This window comes from Nannobrachium achirus, assembly GCF_963921795.1.
Source record: "Nannobrachium achirus genome assembly, chromosome: 15".
Taxonomy (NCBI): Eukaryota; Metazoa; Chordata; class Actinopteri; order Myctophiformes; family Myctophidae; genus Nannobrachium; species Nannobrachium achirus.
In genome coordinates this window covers 26,423,412-26,436,593 of record NC_137822.1, presented here as the reverse complement: position 1 = coordinate 26,436,593, position 13,182 = coordinate 26,423,412, and the positions used below count along the sequence as shown (strand labels likewise).

The following is a 13,182-nucleotide window of genomic DNA, read 5'->3' as shown; positions in this document are numbered from 1 at the left end:
CCATTGACTTGAATGGGGAAAATCCATATGATAAGACGAAATTCATTTGCGAAACTCGCGTCGCGGCAGCCACACTTGCAATTTCCAATTGCATATTTCGAGTTATTATAATTTTTATATATATATATTTTTATTATTTTATTATTATGTATCTTTTTATTTTTTTACAATCGATTAAATGGATTAGTACGATTAACCGTTGCACCCCTAACTGTCTAATCTAGCTGCTGGGATCCAGTGCTGTGGAGGACAAGCTCCAAGACGGAGTGCCACAGACAATAGAGCAGCTAGCTAAAGCTGACATCAAAATCTGGGTGCTGACAGGAGATAAACAGGGTTGGTACAGGGTACAGTTTTATTTTTGTATTTTTACGTACATAACGTGCTACATCTCATCCTGTGCCCTGGAGTACAGTACATCATGCACCACATACATAACATCTAATCTAACGTTTTTGTAAAATGTACACATTGTCATTCATTTTAAATGGGACAGGTTGATTTCCTTTCTATCCCATGGTAATTGGTACAGTACTGTATAGTTGTTGTCGGGACGAAAGAAACCTTGTATGTCAAAAACCGTTCGTTTTGTATTTATCATTTTAAAAATGATCTAAAATAGTGAAAATAGCAGATCTACAAGCACACAACGCCTCGCAAAGCGAGGTGTTGTGTGCTTGTAGATCAGCTATTTTCACTAGTTTTGTGTAACAGTCTTGTGTAGGGGTGTAACAATATAGTAACTGTATCGAAATATCGTTTTTAACTTAAAAAACCAAAGTATATCGAAATGAAAACAGCTAAAATCGAATCGTATCGTTTTATTTTGTATCGTATCGAATCGGCAGTGCAAAGAATCGATTGTATCGATACTACCTTCTTGTGCATTGTATTTAGCATTTTTAAGAAGAAAACATGAAAAGGAGGGGTTTAATTACTTTTCCATTCCATATAGCTACACTGGTCTATCGATAAATGTGTGTAATCTCTGGGTTCATGTCAAGGTGCAGGTTTGTCAATATACAATGTCCATGTATTTGGCAGATAATCAGTGTTTACTTATTTATATCCATAATAATACATGTTTCCCTTAAAAACCTGCACTATCCACACCTTTCACACAAATTTAATTTCTTTGATAAATAGTTACTATATCGATTTTAAATCATTGAATCGAATCGTATCGTGTCGCCATGAATGAACCAATATCGTCCATGTATCGTATCGTCAACCATGTATCGTGATATGTATCGAATCGCTATTAAAATGTATCGTTACACCCCTAGTCTTGTGTGATGAAGCAGGACTTTATGGGAAAAAAACGTACACATTTGAAACTTGGAGATACGAGGTTTCTGCCCGACAGTGACGATATACGTGTATGTTTGTTGTGTTTGTGAGACAGAGACAGCAGAGAACATCGGTTACTCATGCAACCTGCTGAGGGAGAAAATGAAAGACGTGTTCATTGTGGCTGCCAACACTCCTCAGGAAGTGAAAGAAGAACTAGAGTAAGTTATGTTTTTATGTTTTTATTTAGTTTTTGAATTAATTAATTATGAGAACTGGAGAAGTAGAGTCCCGCACACAGTCTTCACTCACAATAACTTTATTACAACGTTTCGGTCGTTCAGACCTTCATCAGGCATGCCTGATGAACGACCGAAACGTTGTAATAAAGTTATTGTGAGTGAAGACTGTGTGCGGGACTCTACTTCTCCAGTTCTCAACGCCACTGTTCCAACGCACCAGTCCTTGTAGGTGTGCATAAGGCCTTCTCCTCCGAATTAATTAATTATAACAGCATAAATTATTAAACAAATTAGGAGATCAATTTGTGTATGTAAGATAGAAAAAGGCGGGCATCTAAAGCCTCATGTAAGAAAAAATAGCCAACACTCTCGTTCTGTTCTGTCAGGTACTTATTTTTCTATTAAATAAGTAGACAACAAGGATTAAGGATAAGGATACTTATGTTTACGTTTTACACTTTTATGATGTACTTTTGGAGCCATGCACCCATTGCACCCGGCAAGTTTTTAATGACTGGAGTCCGGTGCTCGCATTCCTTCTACTTTGGCTTCGAAATCATAACATTAATTACCGTATGTGCTTGGAATTCATAGCTAATGCACCTTTACTGTGTTCAGGAATGCGAGACGGAAGATGTGTCCAGACGCACCAGATCAGCCACGTGTGATCACGAGCCGTGCAGGGCTGTTCTGGCGTCTGAAGCAACAGAGGGTGGAGGATGAGCAGGTGGAGGGAGAGTATGCACTGGTCATCAATGGACACAGCCTGGTAAGTTCACAGTCACAAGCCCCCAGGGGGGTCCCCAAATTATTTTGGGGGGTCCCCAGATGATTGGCTTAATGTGAAACATTGTTTTCTCACTCAACAGTAAACAAACCAACATAACGTTTAAGTGCATAGCCATAGAGGGTATCTACACATTTCTAAAGTGAATAAGGACTGTCATCCCCAAAATGACTTTTTTTCTATTGATTAGTCCATGGAGACTTGAGTTCAATAATATCTTTTTTTATTTGTCGCATTCCTAAGATAATAAAAAAAAAAAGATTATAGTAAATTTACCCCCATTGATTCTGGATGGGGACCCAAATGCATGGGCCTAGATGGGGACCCAAATACAAGGCCCTGGATGGGGACCCAAATGCATTTGTGTGAGAATCAATGGGGGTAAATTTACTTGACCCTTGACCCTAAAATATGATTATTTTGGGGGGTCACAGCCTGAAAAGGTTGAGAACCACTGATGTACAGAGTAGAGAACATGCAAATTGCAAACCCACAACCTTTTACTGTGAGGTGACTGCGGGCGACCCAAGACTCAAGAAGATGTTTCATTTGCATGTAGCGTACACTGAATCAACTCCTTTGCCTTCCTACAATCTATGTCGTCCCAGGCCTATGCTCTGCAAAAAGACCTTCAGGTGGAATTGCTGAGGACGGCCTGCATGTGTCAGACAGTGATCTGCTGCAGGGTCACCCCTCTACAGAAGGCCCAGGTTGTTGAGCTGGTGAAGAAATACAAGCAGGCAGTCACCTTGGCCATTGGAGATGGGGCCAACGATGTAAGCATGATTAAAGGTAAGCTTGTTGAGATAGATACTGGCTGAACCAAGGCTATTTTTTTCTGTAAGGCTATTTTTGAGCGGTCTGCTCCTACCTCTGGCTTTGTCTGTATGTACTGTATGTGCTGTATGTACGTACGTACGTATGTATGTCCCACACTAGCACAAGCTTTGTGGGACGCTTAATGAAATTAACTCATAAAGTCTCTTGCGCTATGCTACAATTACAATAAATCCGCTCTTCACCACTTTGCAAAACACTCTTGTACATTGAACTGGGGCATTAATTTACAAAGAAATACAGGAAGTTGAAATATGGTGATACAAGATTTCTACCCATAACAGCAAAAATATCTTACTGCTCTTATATTTGTACCCACTCCATCTCATCTCACCCGGACCATAGCGGCCCACATAGGTGTGGGTATCAGTGGTCAAGAGGGCATGCAGGCGGTGCTCTCAAGTGACTACTCTTTTGCCCAGTTCCGCTACCTCCAGCGCCTCCTGTTGGTGCACGGACGCTGGTCCTATCTGCGCATGTGCAACTTCCTGCGCTACTTCTTCTACAAGAACTTCACGTTCACCTTTGTTCATTTCTGGTACGCCTTCTTCTGTGGATTCTCTGCTCAGGTGAGAGGCAACGTCAAGTTCTCTCTGGCTGATATAACGTAGCCATAATGATCATGTCATTCCCTTCCCCAGTAATCCACAGTTCACAAGTGCTTCACAATGGGAGACCCCCAAAGAAGCAACAGCAAACATAGAAATAGGAAAAACAAGACAAACTTAATGTCACTTTAAGAATCATCTTAAAAAACAAGTTAATATTTTTATGATGTCATTGTGGGGATGCGCAATTATAAGCCAATGAAATTAATTGTCTGTATAGCCTGACTGTATGGCTACTTACTGTACTGGTCAGCTGTTGTTGGGGGGTGAGGGGCAGATTACACTGTGACATGAGCTTCAGACTGTTTCAGACCGTTTTCAGAGAAGCTCATGTCACAGTGTAATCTGCCCTTCAACCCCTTTAGGTGACAGTACCCCTTTAAAGGGGATATGTGTTGCAAATTAGTGTTTTCATTATGCACTGTCCTATCAATAAACCTCAATACTAATACAAATTCACACACATGCGTCAGCTATAGTGATAGGCAATAGAGAAAAGATGGGCTGCTTTTATAAAAAATCACACTGATTCAGATCCTGACATCTCACAGACTCTGTATGGTATTAGTTCAAATGTACAAATTCTACTATGCTAATACTATACTCAATGTCAATACTCAAGGTGTGGTTACATATTATTATAATTCACATCATGCTGTTAGTTGTATTGTTAATGTGTGTGTGTGTGTGTGTGTGTGTGTGTGTGTGTGTGTGTGTGTGTGTGTGTGTGTGTGTGTGTGTGTGTGTGTGTGTGTGTGTGTGTGTGTGTGTGTGTGTGTGTGTGTGTGTGCGTGCGCGTGCGTGTGCGTGCGTGCGTGTGCGTGTGTGTATGGTTACGTTGTTCTTACATGCAGACTGTATATGACGAGTGGTTCATCACGTTGTACAATCTGGTTTACACGGCTCTCCCTGTACTTGGTATGAGTCTCTTTGACCAGGTAAGCAAGCACACATTGTGTTAACACTGTAAGAATTGCAGTAGATTCTGGACATTTGTGTCCCAAATCAAATAACAGCGTAATTTCTCAGTTTCTGTTAGTATGCAGACTGTGTAGTATATAGTGCTATGTTATAGTGTGCACTTTATTTATTTATTTATTTATTTAGATGGGACAGTACTGTGTATTCTCTGAAAACAACTTAATCTTCTATTTCCCTCTCTGTTCATCTTTTCTCCCCTTCCGTCTGTCCTTTGCACTCATGTCCAACCTTCTCTCCCTGCTCTCTGGCTATATCTCCCTCGCTCTCACCCTGTCTTTTGTCCTATATGACTATGACGTAATCTGTCCTCCCAATCTATCATGGCCACTTACAAGGATGTGAATGACCGGTGGAGCTTCCAGTATCCTCAGCTCTACGTTCCAGGGCAGCTGAACCAATACTTCAGTAAGAAGGCCTTTGTGCGCTGCATGCTGCACAGTGCATACAGCTCCCTCATCCTCTTCTTCATCCCCTTTGCGGCCATGCGTGACACGGTCCGGGACGACGGCAAAGACATCGTCGACTACCAGTCCTTCGCCCTGCTGGCCCAGACGTGTCTGCTCATTGCTGTTAGCATCCAGGTGAGGACTGCATGGAGACATGTAGCAGTAATAGCCCTGCCCGAGGACCAGAATGTGGCAGCTCTTGCCTGCAGCAATAGTTCTCGAAGTGAGATCTGGGGACCCCCTTGAGGGGGTTCCTTGTGGTCCCCAGCTAAATGAGGAACAGTTAAACATTTAAGCCTTGTTTTATCTTTCGTCAGTTGTTGACAAATGTTGGCAAATCTTCCCTTATTGTGGGTGCCACGTTGGCTCACCTGGTGGAGTGCATACTAAAAGGTTCACTTGTGCAGCCAGCTCTGGTTCCAATCTGCTCTGAGCCTCTTTGCTGCTTGTCCTTCCCCATCTCTCTCTCCTTGTTTCCTGTCTCTCTCTCTCACTGTAACTAGTCTTGCATTGCCAGAAAACTATTCCACAATCTCCAAATGCTATGACCGGAAGCATTCGAAAATTGTGGGAGGCAACATTCTAGCCATGTGAGACTACACTGTAACTATCTGAATTATCAAATATAAAATTATCAAAACAAAAAAACAAAAAAACTTCTCTTAAGGGTGTCCCTGGTCCCTGGTCCCCAAATACATCTGCAGATCCTTGACATAAAAGTAAGAACCACTGGTCTACTGTATGTGTCACTCAAGGTAGCTGTGTCTCTTGACTTCTTAAAGCTGTGCCTGGACACCCATTATTGGACAGCGATGAACCAGTTCTTTGTGTGGGGCAGTCTGTCGGCTTACTTCGCCATCACTTTCACCATGTACAGCAATGGCCTGTTCTTCATCTTCACCTCAACGTTTCCCTTCATAGGTGAGTAGAGTGGCACAGCCATGGTTAGTTATTATGAATTAATCAATTAATTAAAACTAACATTTAATTGAAAAGATGAAGTCAAAACTAATGAAATGATCAACTATAATAACCTCAGTGGCATAATGACTGATGGATACATTTTCAGTAATATTAACAATACCTCAGTAAACAATTTGCAACATCCATGCATAGAATGTGACTTGAGGTGATTTGCTGTCATGTGTTCGGAAATACAATGATTTGTGAAAGTGTGTGATGGGTATGTACACTACAGTATACTGTAACCTGCCATATGTATTCTGCAGTAGAATTTTATAGACAAATACATGCATACAAGCTGATCTACAAGCACAGAACGGAATTCGCTGTAAGCTATTTTCTGCTAAGAGATTTGGTGTAGAGAGGGAAAAAAGACCTGATCAAGTACAGTAGGTACAGGCCCAAAGTATAGAATGTTTAGTGGCATGATGGAGTGAAACTGATCCTTTGTGTTTCAAACTTGACCAAACATTACAAGTTACAACCTGACTTTAAAAATCGAACCTCTGTTCGAAGTGGAGCTGTGTGTGTGTGTGTGTGTGTGTGTGTGTGTGTGTGTGTGTGTGTGTGTGTGTGTGTGTGTGTGTGTGTGTGTGTGTGTGTGTGTGTGTGTGTGTGCAACAGCGCCCCTCCCTTAACATGTGTGGTCAGAAAAGGTTACTGCAGGCTACAGACAGACAGACAGACACGGACGGAGAAACGGAGACAGACAGACAGACAGACAGACAGACAGACAGACCCACACACACGGCCACGTATAGGGAGCTTGTGTTCCACACAGCTCCAAAAAGAGAAATACTTTAATGGGCCTATCTGGTGTACAGTAGCTAGTGGGTTTGTTTTAAATACTCCAGTCTTGTTACCATGTCACCAAGGATAGAGGTGACTGGCTATCTACTTTACAAATCTGATCCATTATCAGCCCTGCGCCAATCAAAGATTCTGGATTGGTTTAAAAAGAGACTCAACAAAAGACACTGGTGTCTACATGACAAGATGGAGACACTGGTGTCTACAGTATATTGACAAGACAGAGACAGAGGAGAAAGTGGTACAGTCAGCTGGGGCATTAAGGCCACTGTGGCCATTTTTTTGGAGGGGCACAAGGCCAAACTGAGGGGCAACGACGGCCATGGCGTCCCTGAAATTCCTGCCCTGGTTGTGAGAGCTTGTACCGGTACATCTAAAGACATGAGGCTAACTGATCTGATCTGGTCTTTGTGCTTGGTAAACATTAGGTGTGGCTGCAAACTCTTTGAACCAACCTAACGTGTGGCTGACAATTCTCCTCACCTCCACCCTCTGCGCTCTCCCTGTGGTGGCCTATCGCTTTGTCCTCATTCAGCTGTCACCGACCATCAATGACAAGGTGAGCTCATTAACCACTTAGTTTAAAGACGAAAGGAAAAGGTTTGAAAGAATTTCTTTTTTTCTTTTATTTTTTATTTTTTTTAAGAACAGCAGACGTACAATCTCACATTATGTTGCAGTGATGATGAGTGGCGAGCTTAAAGTCTTGTGGGTTTTTTAATTGAGAAAGATTTTGTGGTTAAGTGGTTAATCAATAATTCACGAGAGGAAGTGCTACAGTACATTGTGAGATATATTGGCACTGGTGTTCTATGGTCATTGATTGGTTATAGATCAGCACACCAGGGCTGATCTCTCATGACCTTGAATGTGTATTATTATATTATACAACCATTTTAATATCAATATTTATAATTGATGTCAAGACAAGCTTTTTATCAAGGTTTATTGCACAAAGAAAAATTGTTCCCTCATTCCTGTTCTTTTCCAGTAGATCCATGTCCTCATTTATAAATGGGAGTACTCCAAACAATTTGGGATATTTTTAGGTGCAGGCTGGTCATTCGGTTTTAGGTTAATTGAAATCAAAAACTAATTTAAATCTAATTTGTTCCAAGCCAACATGACAACATGGTTATGATTCTTTATTTCCAGAGACGTTTCTCTTATATGTTTCTCCTCTGAGCAACTAACTCTTGCCTTGCTGAGAATTTTACCAGACCAACTGCAGCAGCCATGATTAGCATGCTGATTTGTCAACTTTTCTCTAGGGAAAATATGTCTTTAGGTTCCCCTGGTTGGTCAGCTGGTATATATTTCCTAGGAAGAATACAGCAGCTGACTCAAAACAACCTCATCGCCCTAGGGGTTAAGACAAATGTGATAAATATTCACATTATATAGATTCATATTCTTTATCCCATGGCTGACTTATTCATTTATCCTGACTTTGTTATTATCCAATGACTATATTGTATCCACATTTACAAACAGTCTGTATATCACACCGTTGAGGACAGTGTACAAAGTGTACAAACATTCACTGCCCGCTATGTCCACTACTGGCTAGCATGTGACAAAAACAACTTGAAAGAGAAACCCGATTGAAATACAGTGTATCTATTTTCAGTTAAACTATCTCTGCCCAAATCCCTCTCTAGGTGAGGTACAAGGTACGAAGGGAGGCCATACCAGCTCCAGCCCCACGCAGAATCCCTGTCAGACGGATCAGCACCCGTCGGTCGGGCTATGCCTTCTCCCACACCCAGGGCTACGGTGATCTGGTGACATCCTCACGGTTCCTGATGAGGCGTCCTCTAAAGACACGGCCAGCACTGTTCACCCATACAGACTCCCCTCTCTCCCAGAGTCAGCCGCAGCACTACCGCACCATCGCAGAGGAGCATGAAGAGCCTCAAAGCACTTAGAAAGGGCTTAGGGTAAGGGGGGGATGTCAAAATAGTAATAACTAGACTGCACTCTGTCGAGATACCAACTTGTGCCTTTTGTTCTCTAGCCCGTGTTTGCTGTAATTGTGCATCAGCACAGTTTATTGCGACCGTCAGGTCGCATTTACTATCAAAACCTCGACCAGCTGTCCGTCAGTCAGTCAGTCAGTCTGTCTGTCACATGTCACACTTTTGCCCTGCTCATATCTCCGCAACCGTTGCCCCGATCCATGCCAAATTTTGCACACACACTCCTTGCCTGCCAAACCACAACCTCCATCAATTCTCACATGGCCCTCTTCTAGCACCACCATGAGGCTGATTCTTGCAAAACAAATTTTTGGACACTACTCCTACAGATTTTGCCCTAAAATCACGCAAATCGCTACACAGTATGTCTACACTCATGTCATCAACATGAATCTGTCCCATATAGCGCCACCATCAGGCCGAACACATTCTTTGACACATTTTGCCCTAAAATCACGCTGCGCCGATTAGGGAGTCTTACTGGTGTATATATATACTTTGTTGGCCGTAAAGGACGCAACATGAAAACTGAAAACAGTACTTGCGCCTTGCTTTGTAATAATAATATCTCAAATTTATATAGTGCTTTTCTGAGTTACCAAAGACACTTTACATGGGGGGCAAGAGAGAACTAAGAATAAAACAACTTTGTTAGGGGGGGAAAAAACACTAAGACTAAGGAATAAAAACTATAAAAACATGATGTGCAAGGGAAGTTTTGGAGGGTGGGGGCATCTCTGAGGGTTTTGGGGGGTGCATTCGCATTCCACAGAGTTGGGGCAACAAAAGCCCAAAAGCTCTGTCGCCCCAAGTAGCCTATGGTTTGTGGTCTTGGGGACATCAAGGAGGTTTGCGTCACCAGACCAGGGGGAGCGGGAGGGGACATGAGGTTTGAGGAGATTGAAGAGAAAATTAGGGGACCTATTAACTGGCACCCTTGTTTGGCATATGGGAACATAGCCTGAGTTGGTTGAAGGAATGTAAGTCTGTTGCCTGGATGTCTGGTATTGAGGCAACACTGTAAAACCAGATTTGATTTAACTGTTTGTTGTTTTTTAATGGATGAATGTGTATACAGGAAGACACTGTGAAAATACTAGCCCCTGGACACACTTGGATATTGTGAGATTTATTTGTCTTGTATTTTTTTTATCACCTGATTGTGGTTGCTGAACTAATGATACCAACATTACCACACAGACTACAAAACAAGGACGCCTTTTATACTTTATTTCTCTGAATGCCCAAGTGACCTGTTTGTATTCGAGGCAAAGGGTAAAGCAGTGATTGTATGTTGATGCACTGTATGGTGAACTTCTTATATCATTGTTATTTTATGTTGCGCTGAAAATCATTCTTAGGATTCATTCTTTACTAAATTGTAGGCTGGTATGACTTGTTGTAGTATGAATTGATCGTAATTTTTACATCAATATTTGCCATCTCAATATTGTATTTTTTTTTTATAAACGTCCTCAATTACACAAAAGTAAAACTTTACTTCCATAGTGTATTGTGTCCTTATTTACTGAAATCAGACTTTGTTCTTTGAAAATGTTGCTTTATTGTATTAAACAGGAAAGTTGCATTTAAAATGAAGATTATTTTCATAGGCCTACTGTGGGTCTTTCTATGGTATCAGTGAATGAGACCATTTCAGCTCATCTTTTTTAAAGCCTGTATGCACCCATGGTGCTTGTCATCTTGATATCATACAAAATCAATCATATGTTGTGACTCGTGACTGGCACCACATTGATATGAATAAAATAAATGTAGGCCTAATGGATGTGTGTGTTACATAAAATGTAATTACACACGGTTAACCAGATAGGCCTACAACAGTCATTGTGTTTCTTTTTTCCTAAAGTCAGTCGGTTTTTGAAATGTAATTGAGTTTATTATTATTTAAACAGCCTGATAAAGCACTACAATAAGATAACCTGTTAAAAATCACTTTCCAAAACCGTAGTCTCTGTTTTACCACACGGTGGCGGTATTGACTTACAACAAGTAAGCCCTTCACGCATACTACACACACCATGGCAAACAGGTCTCCACCACGCAGAATGGACAAGTCTCCCCTCAAGGCTTTCACTGGCACAAAGCAAAACCACGTGCACTTGCATAAAAACATACACAAGTGCTGGGTTAGAGTAGTGCCCCCTTCCCTGCCTCTCTCTCTCTCCCTCTATGTGTGTGAGTGAGTTGTGCCCACAGGCGCTTATTACTACGCTCATGACATGGGCTCATCATCAGTGCTCACAAGAGATGCGGTCTAGAGATGTCTGTGATCCATGACCAGAATAGCTGGTGGAATATGAGTCTCCAGAGGTAGGCTACTGGCGACAGCGGACACCATAGGGGAGCCAAGGAGAAGCAGAGCCCTTTCACAGGTGAGGCAAAAGGCGGCAGAGAAGTTTGATCTTGTTCAGTTCAGCTGTTGGCCATTTGAAGGATATAGGCTATTAAGCAAAAGTGTGCAAAAGGTTTTAGGTTAAAAATGTCAACACTGGTGCAGTTTGCCTATTATAGGCTAAAGGTTTAGTGATTTAGTTTTACAAATGGATTTAAAAAGTCGATAGGCTATTTTCTTTCGCCTGTTTCAAGTGCATATCAGGCTACTTTGGGTGTAGCCTACTACATACCTAATAGTTCAGCTGTTACCAATAATAGGCTAATTAACTGAGGTGCACACAGATAATTGACCAGACAGTTCTCAAAGTGTGGCCCAAGGACCCTCAGGGGATAATGATCCCCAGCGAAATTAATCAGGGACAATTCCAGTTGTGGAATATTCTCACATATTTTACCCAAGTAAAAGTATCAATACTGCAATGTAGAAATAGGCCTACTCTGTAAAAGACAGGAATTAAAAATTCACTTGAGTAAAGTACAAAAGTATTGGCATCAAAATATACTTAAAGTACCAAAAGTAAAAGTAGGCTACTAAATTGTGAAAATAGCAGATCCACAAGATTTTAGATCGGCTATTTTCAAATAGCCCATGTATAGGGCCATGTATGTTTTATAATATTATTATTTATAAGTGCAAAATAACTAGTAACTCTGTTACTAGTTATTTTGTGTTCAAATAAATAACAGGAGTAAAAGTACAATATTTGGATCTGAGATGTAGTGGAGTAGAAGTAAAAGTATTGGAAATTGGAAATAGTAAGTAAAGTACAATTACCTCAAAATTGTGCTAAGTGTACTTACTGTAGTTACTTTACACCACTGGATAATTCAACCACTTTAAGCCCTATTTTAGAAATAGCAACAAAAAGGCAAATAGGCCTACACACATTGCAAGCTTGTAGATATGCTTTTTCTTTTTTATATACAAAATTGCCTGGCTTACATGCCCAAAATAGGGACCCCATGAAATGTTGAAGTGGTTACTGTAGTTTCACTATAATTTCACTTAGCTAGAAGGTAATCCAATAAGCCTATGTACCATTGGCACCTTACATTTATGTCATACGCTACGTACTGCAAATATGTAAATAGTTCCCCCTAAAATACAGCATGTCATGAGGAAAACTTGAAAGAATATTCTGTTTCCATTATGACAGATGGAAAATATCATTACACTTGACGTTTAACCCTTGAACCCCAGTATCCCTATTCTGGGGGGAAAGCTCTCCCAAAATAGCAGATCTACAAGCTCAAACGCGACACGTTGTGAGGTTGTTGATACGTGAGCATTCTTTTTCAGTCTACTCTACACCACCACCTCTGCATCAAAAATAGCTGATCTACAACTTATAGATCATCTACTGTTGGTGCGGAGATGGTTGTGTAGACTGAAAAAGAACGTTCAAGCATCAGTGCAAATAATAAGTAGGCCTATAGAGGGTCTTAAACTGAAGTGATATTTATACATTTAAAGGGGTAGTTCACCCCCAAAATGACCTTTTTTCTAATGATTAGTCACGCCATGGAGACTAGAGTTCAATAATATTTTTAGTTTTTTGTCGCATTCCTAAGACAAAAATGTGATGACAATAAATTTACCCCCATTCGTTCCCGATGGGGACCTGTTTCGAAACGGGTCCCTATCCGGAATCAATGGGGGTAAATTTACTCGAATCAAATTTTTGTCTTAGGAATGTGACAAATACCAAAAAATATTATTGAACTCTACTCTCCATGGCATGAGTAATCAATAGAAAAAAAAGTCATTTTGGGGGTGAACTACTCCTTTAAAATATTATCAAACTGTGCTGCAGCACCCCT

At 41.0% G+C, this 13,182-nt stretch overlaps 1 protein-coding gene across 1 annotated transcript in view; it reads left to right on the top strand.

The window, feature by feature from the left end:
- LOC308300084 (phospholipid-transporting ATPase ID-like) overlaps positions 1-10,454 on the top strand; it is a 29,604-nt gene extending 19,150 nt beyond the window's left edge. The window contains exons 20-29 of the mRNA XM_080743853.1: positions 225-336; positions 1,406-1,511; positions 2,151-2,301; positions 2,928-3,111; positions 3,502-3,725; positions 4,619-4,702; positions 5,081-5,326; positions 5,974-6,112; positions 7,393-7,523; positions 8,626-10,454. Coding sequence (XP_080599979.1) covers positions 225-336; positions 1,406-1,511; positions 2,151-2,301; positions 2,928-3,111; positions 3,502-3,725; positions 4,619-4,702; positions 5,081-5,326; positions 5,974-6,112; positions 7,393-7,523; positions 8,626-8,892 — 1,644 coding nt within the window. The 3' untranslated portion in view covers positions 8,893-10,454. The remainder of the gene's footprint in view (positions 1-224; positions 337-1,405; positions 1,512-2,150; positions 2,302-2,927; positions 3,112-3,501; positions 3,726-4,618; positions 4,703-5,080; positions 5,327-5,973; positions 6,113-7,392; positions 7,524-8,625) is intronic.
- The last annotated feature ends 2,728 nt before the right edge of the window (positions 10,455-13,182 follow it).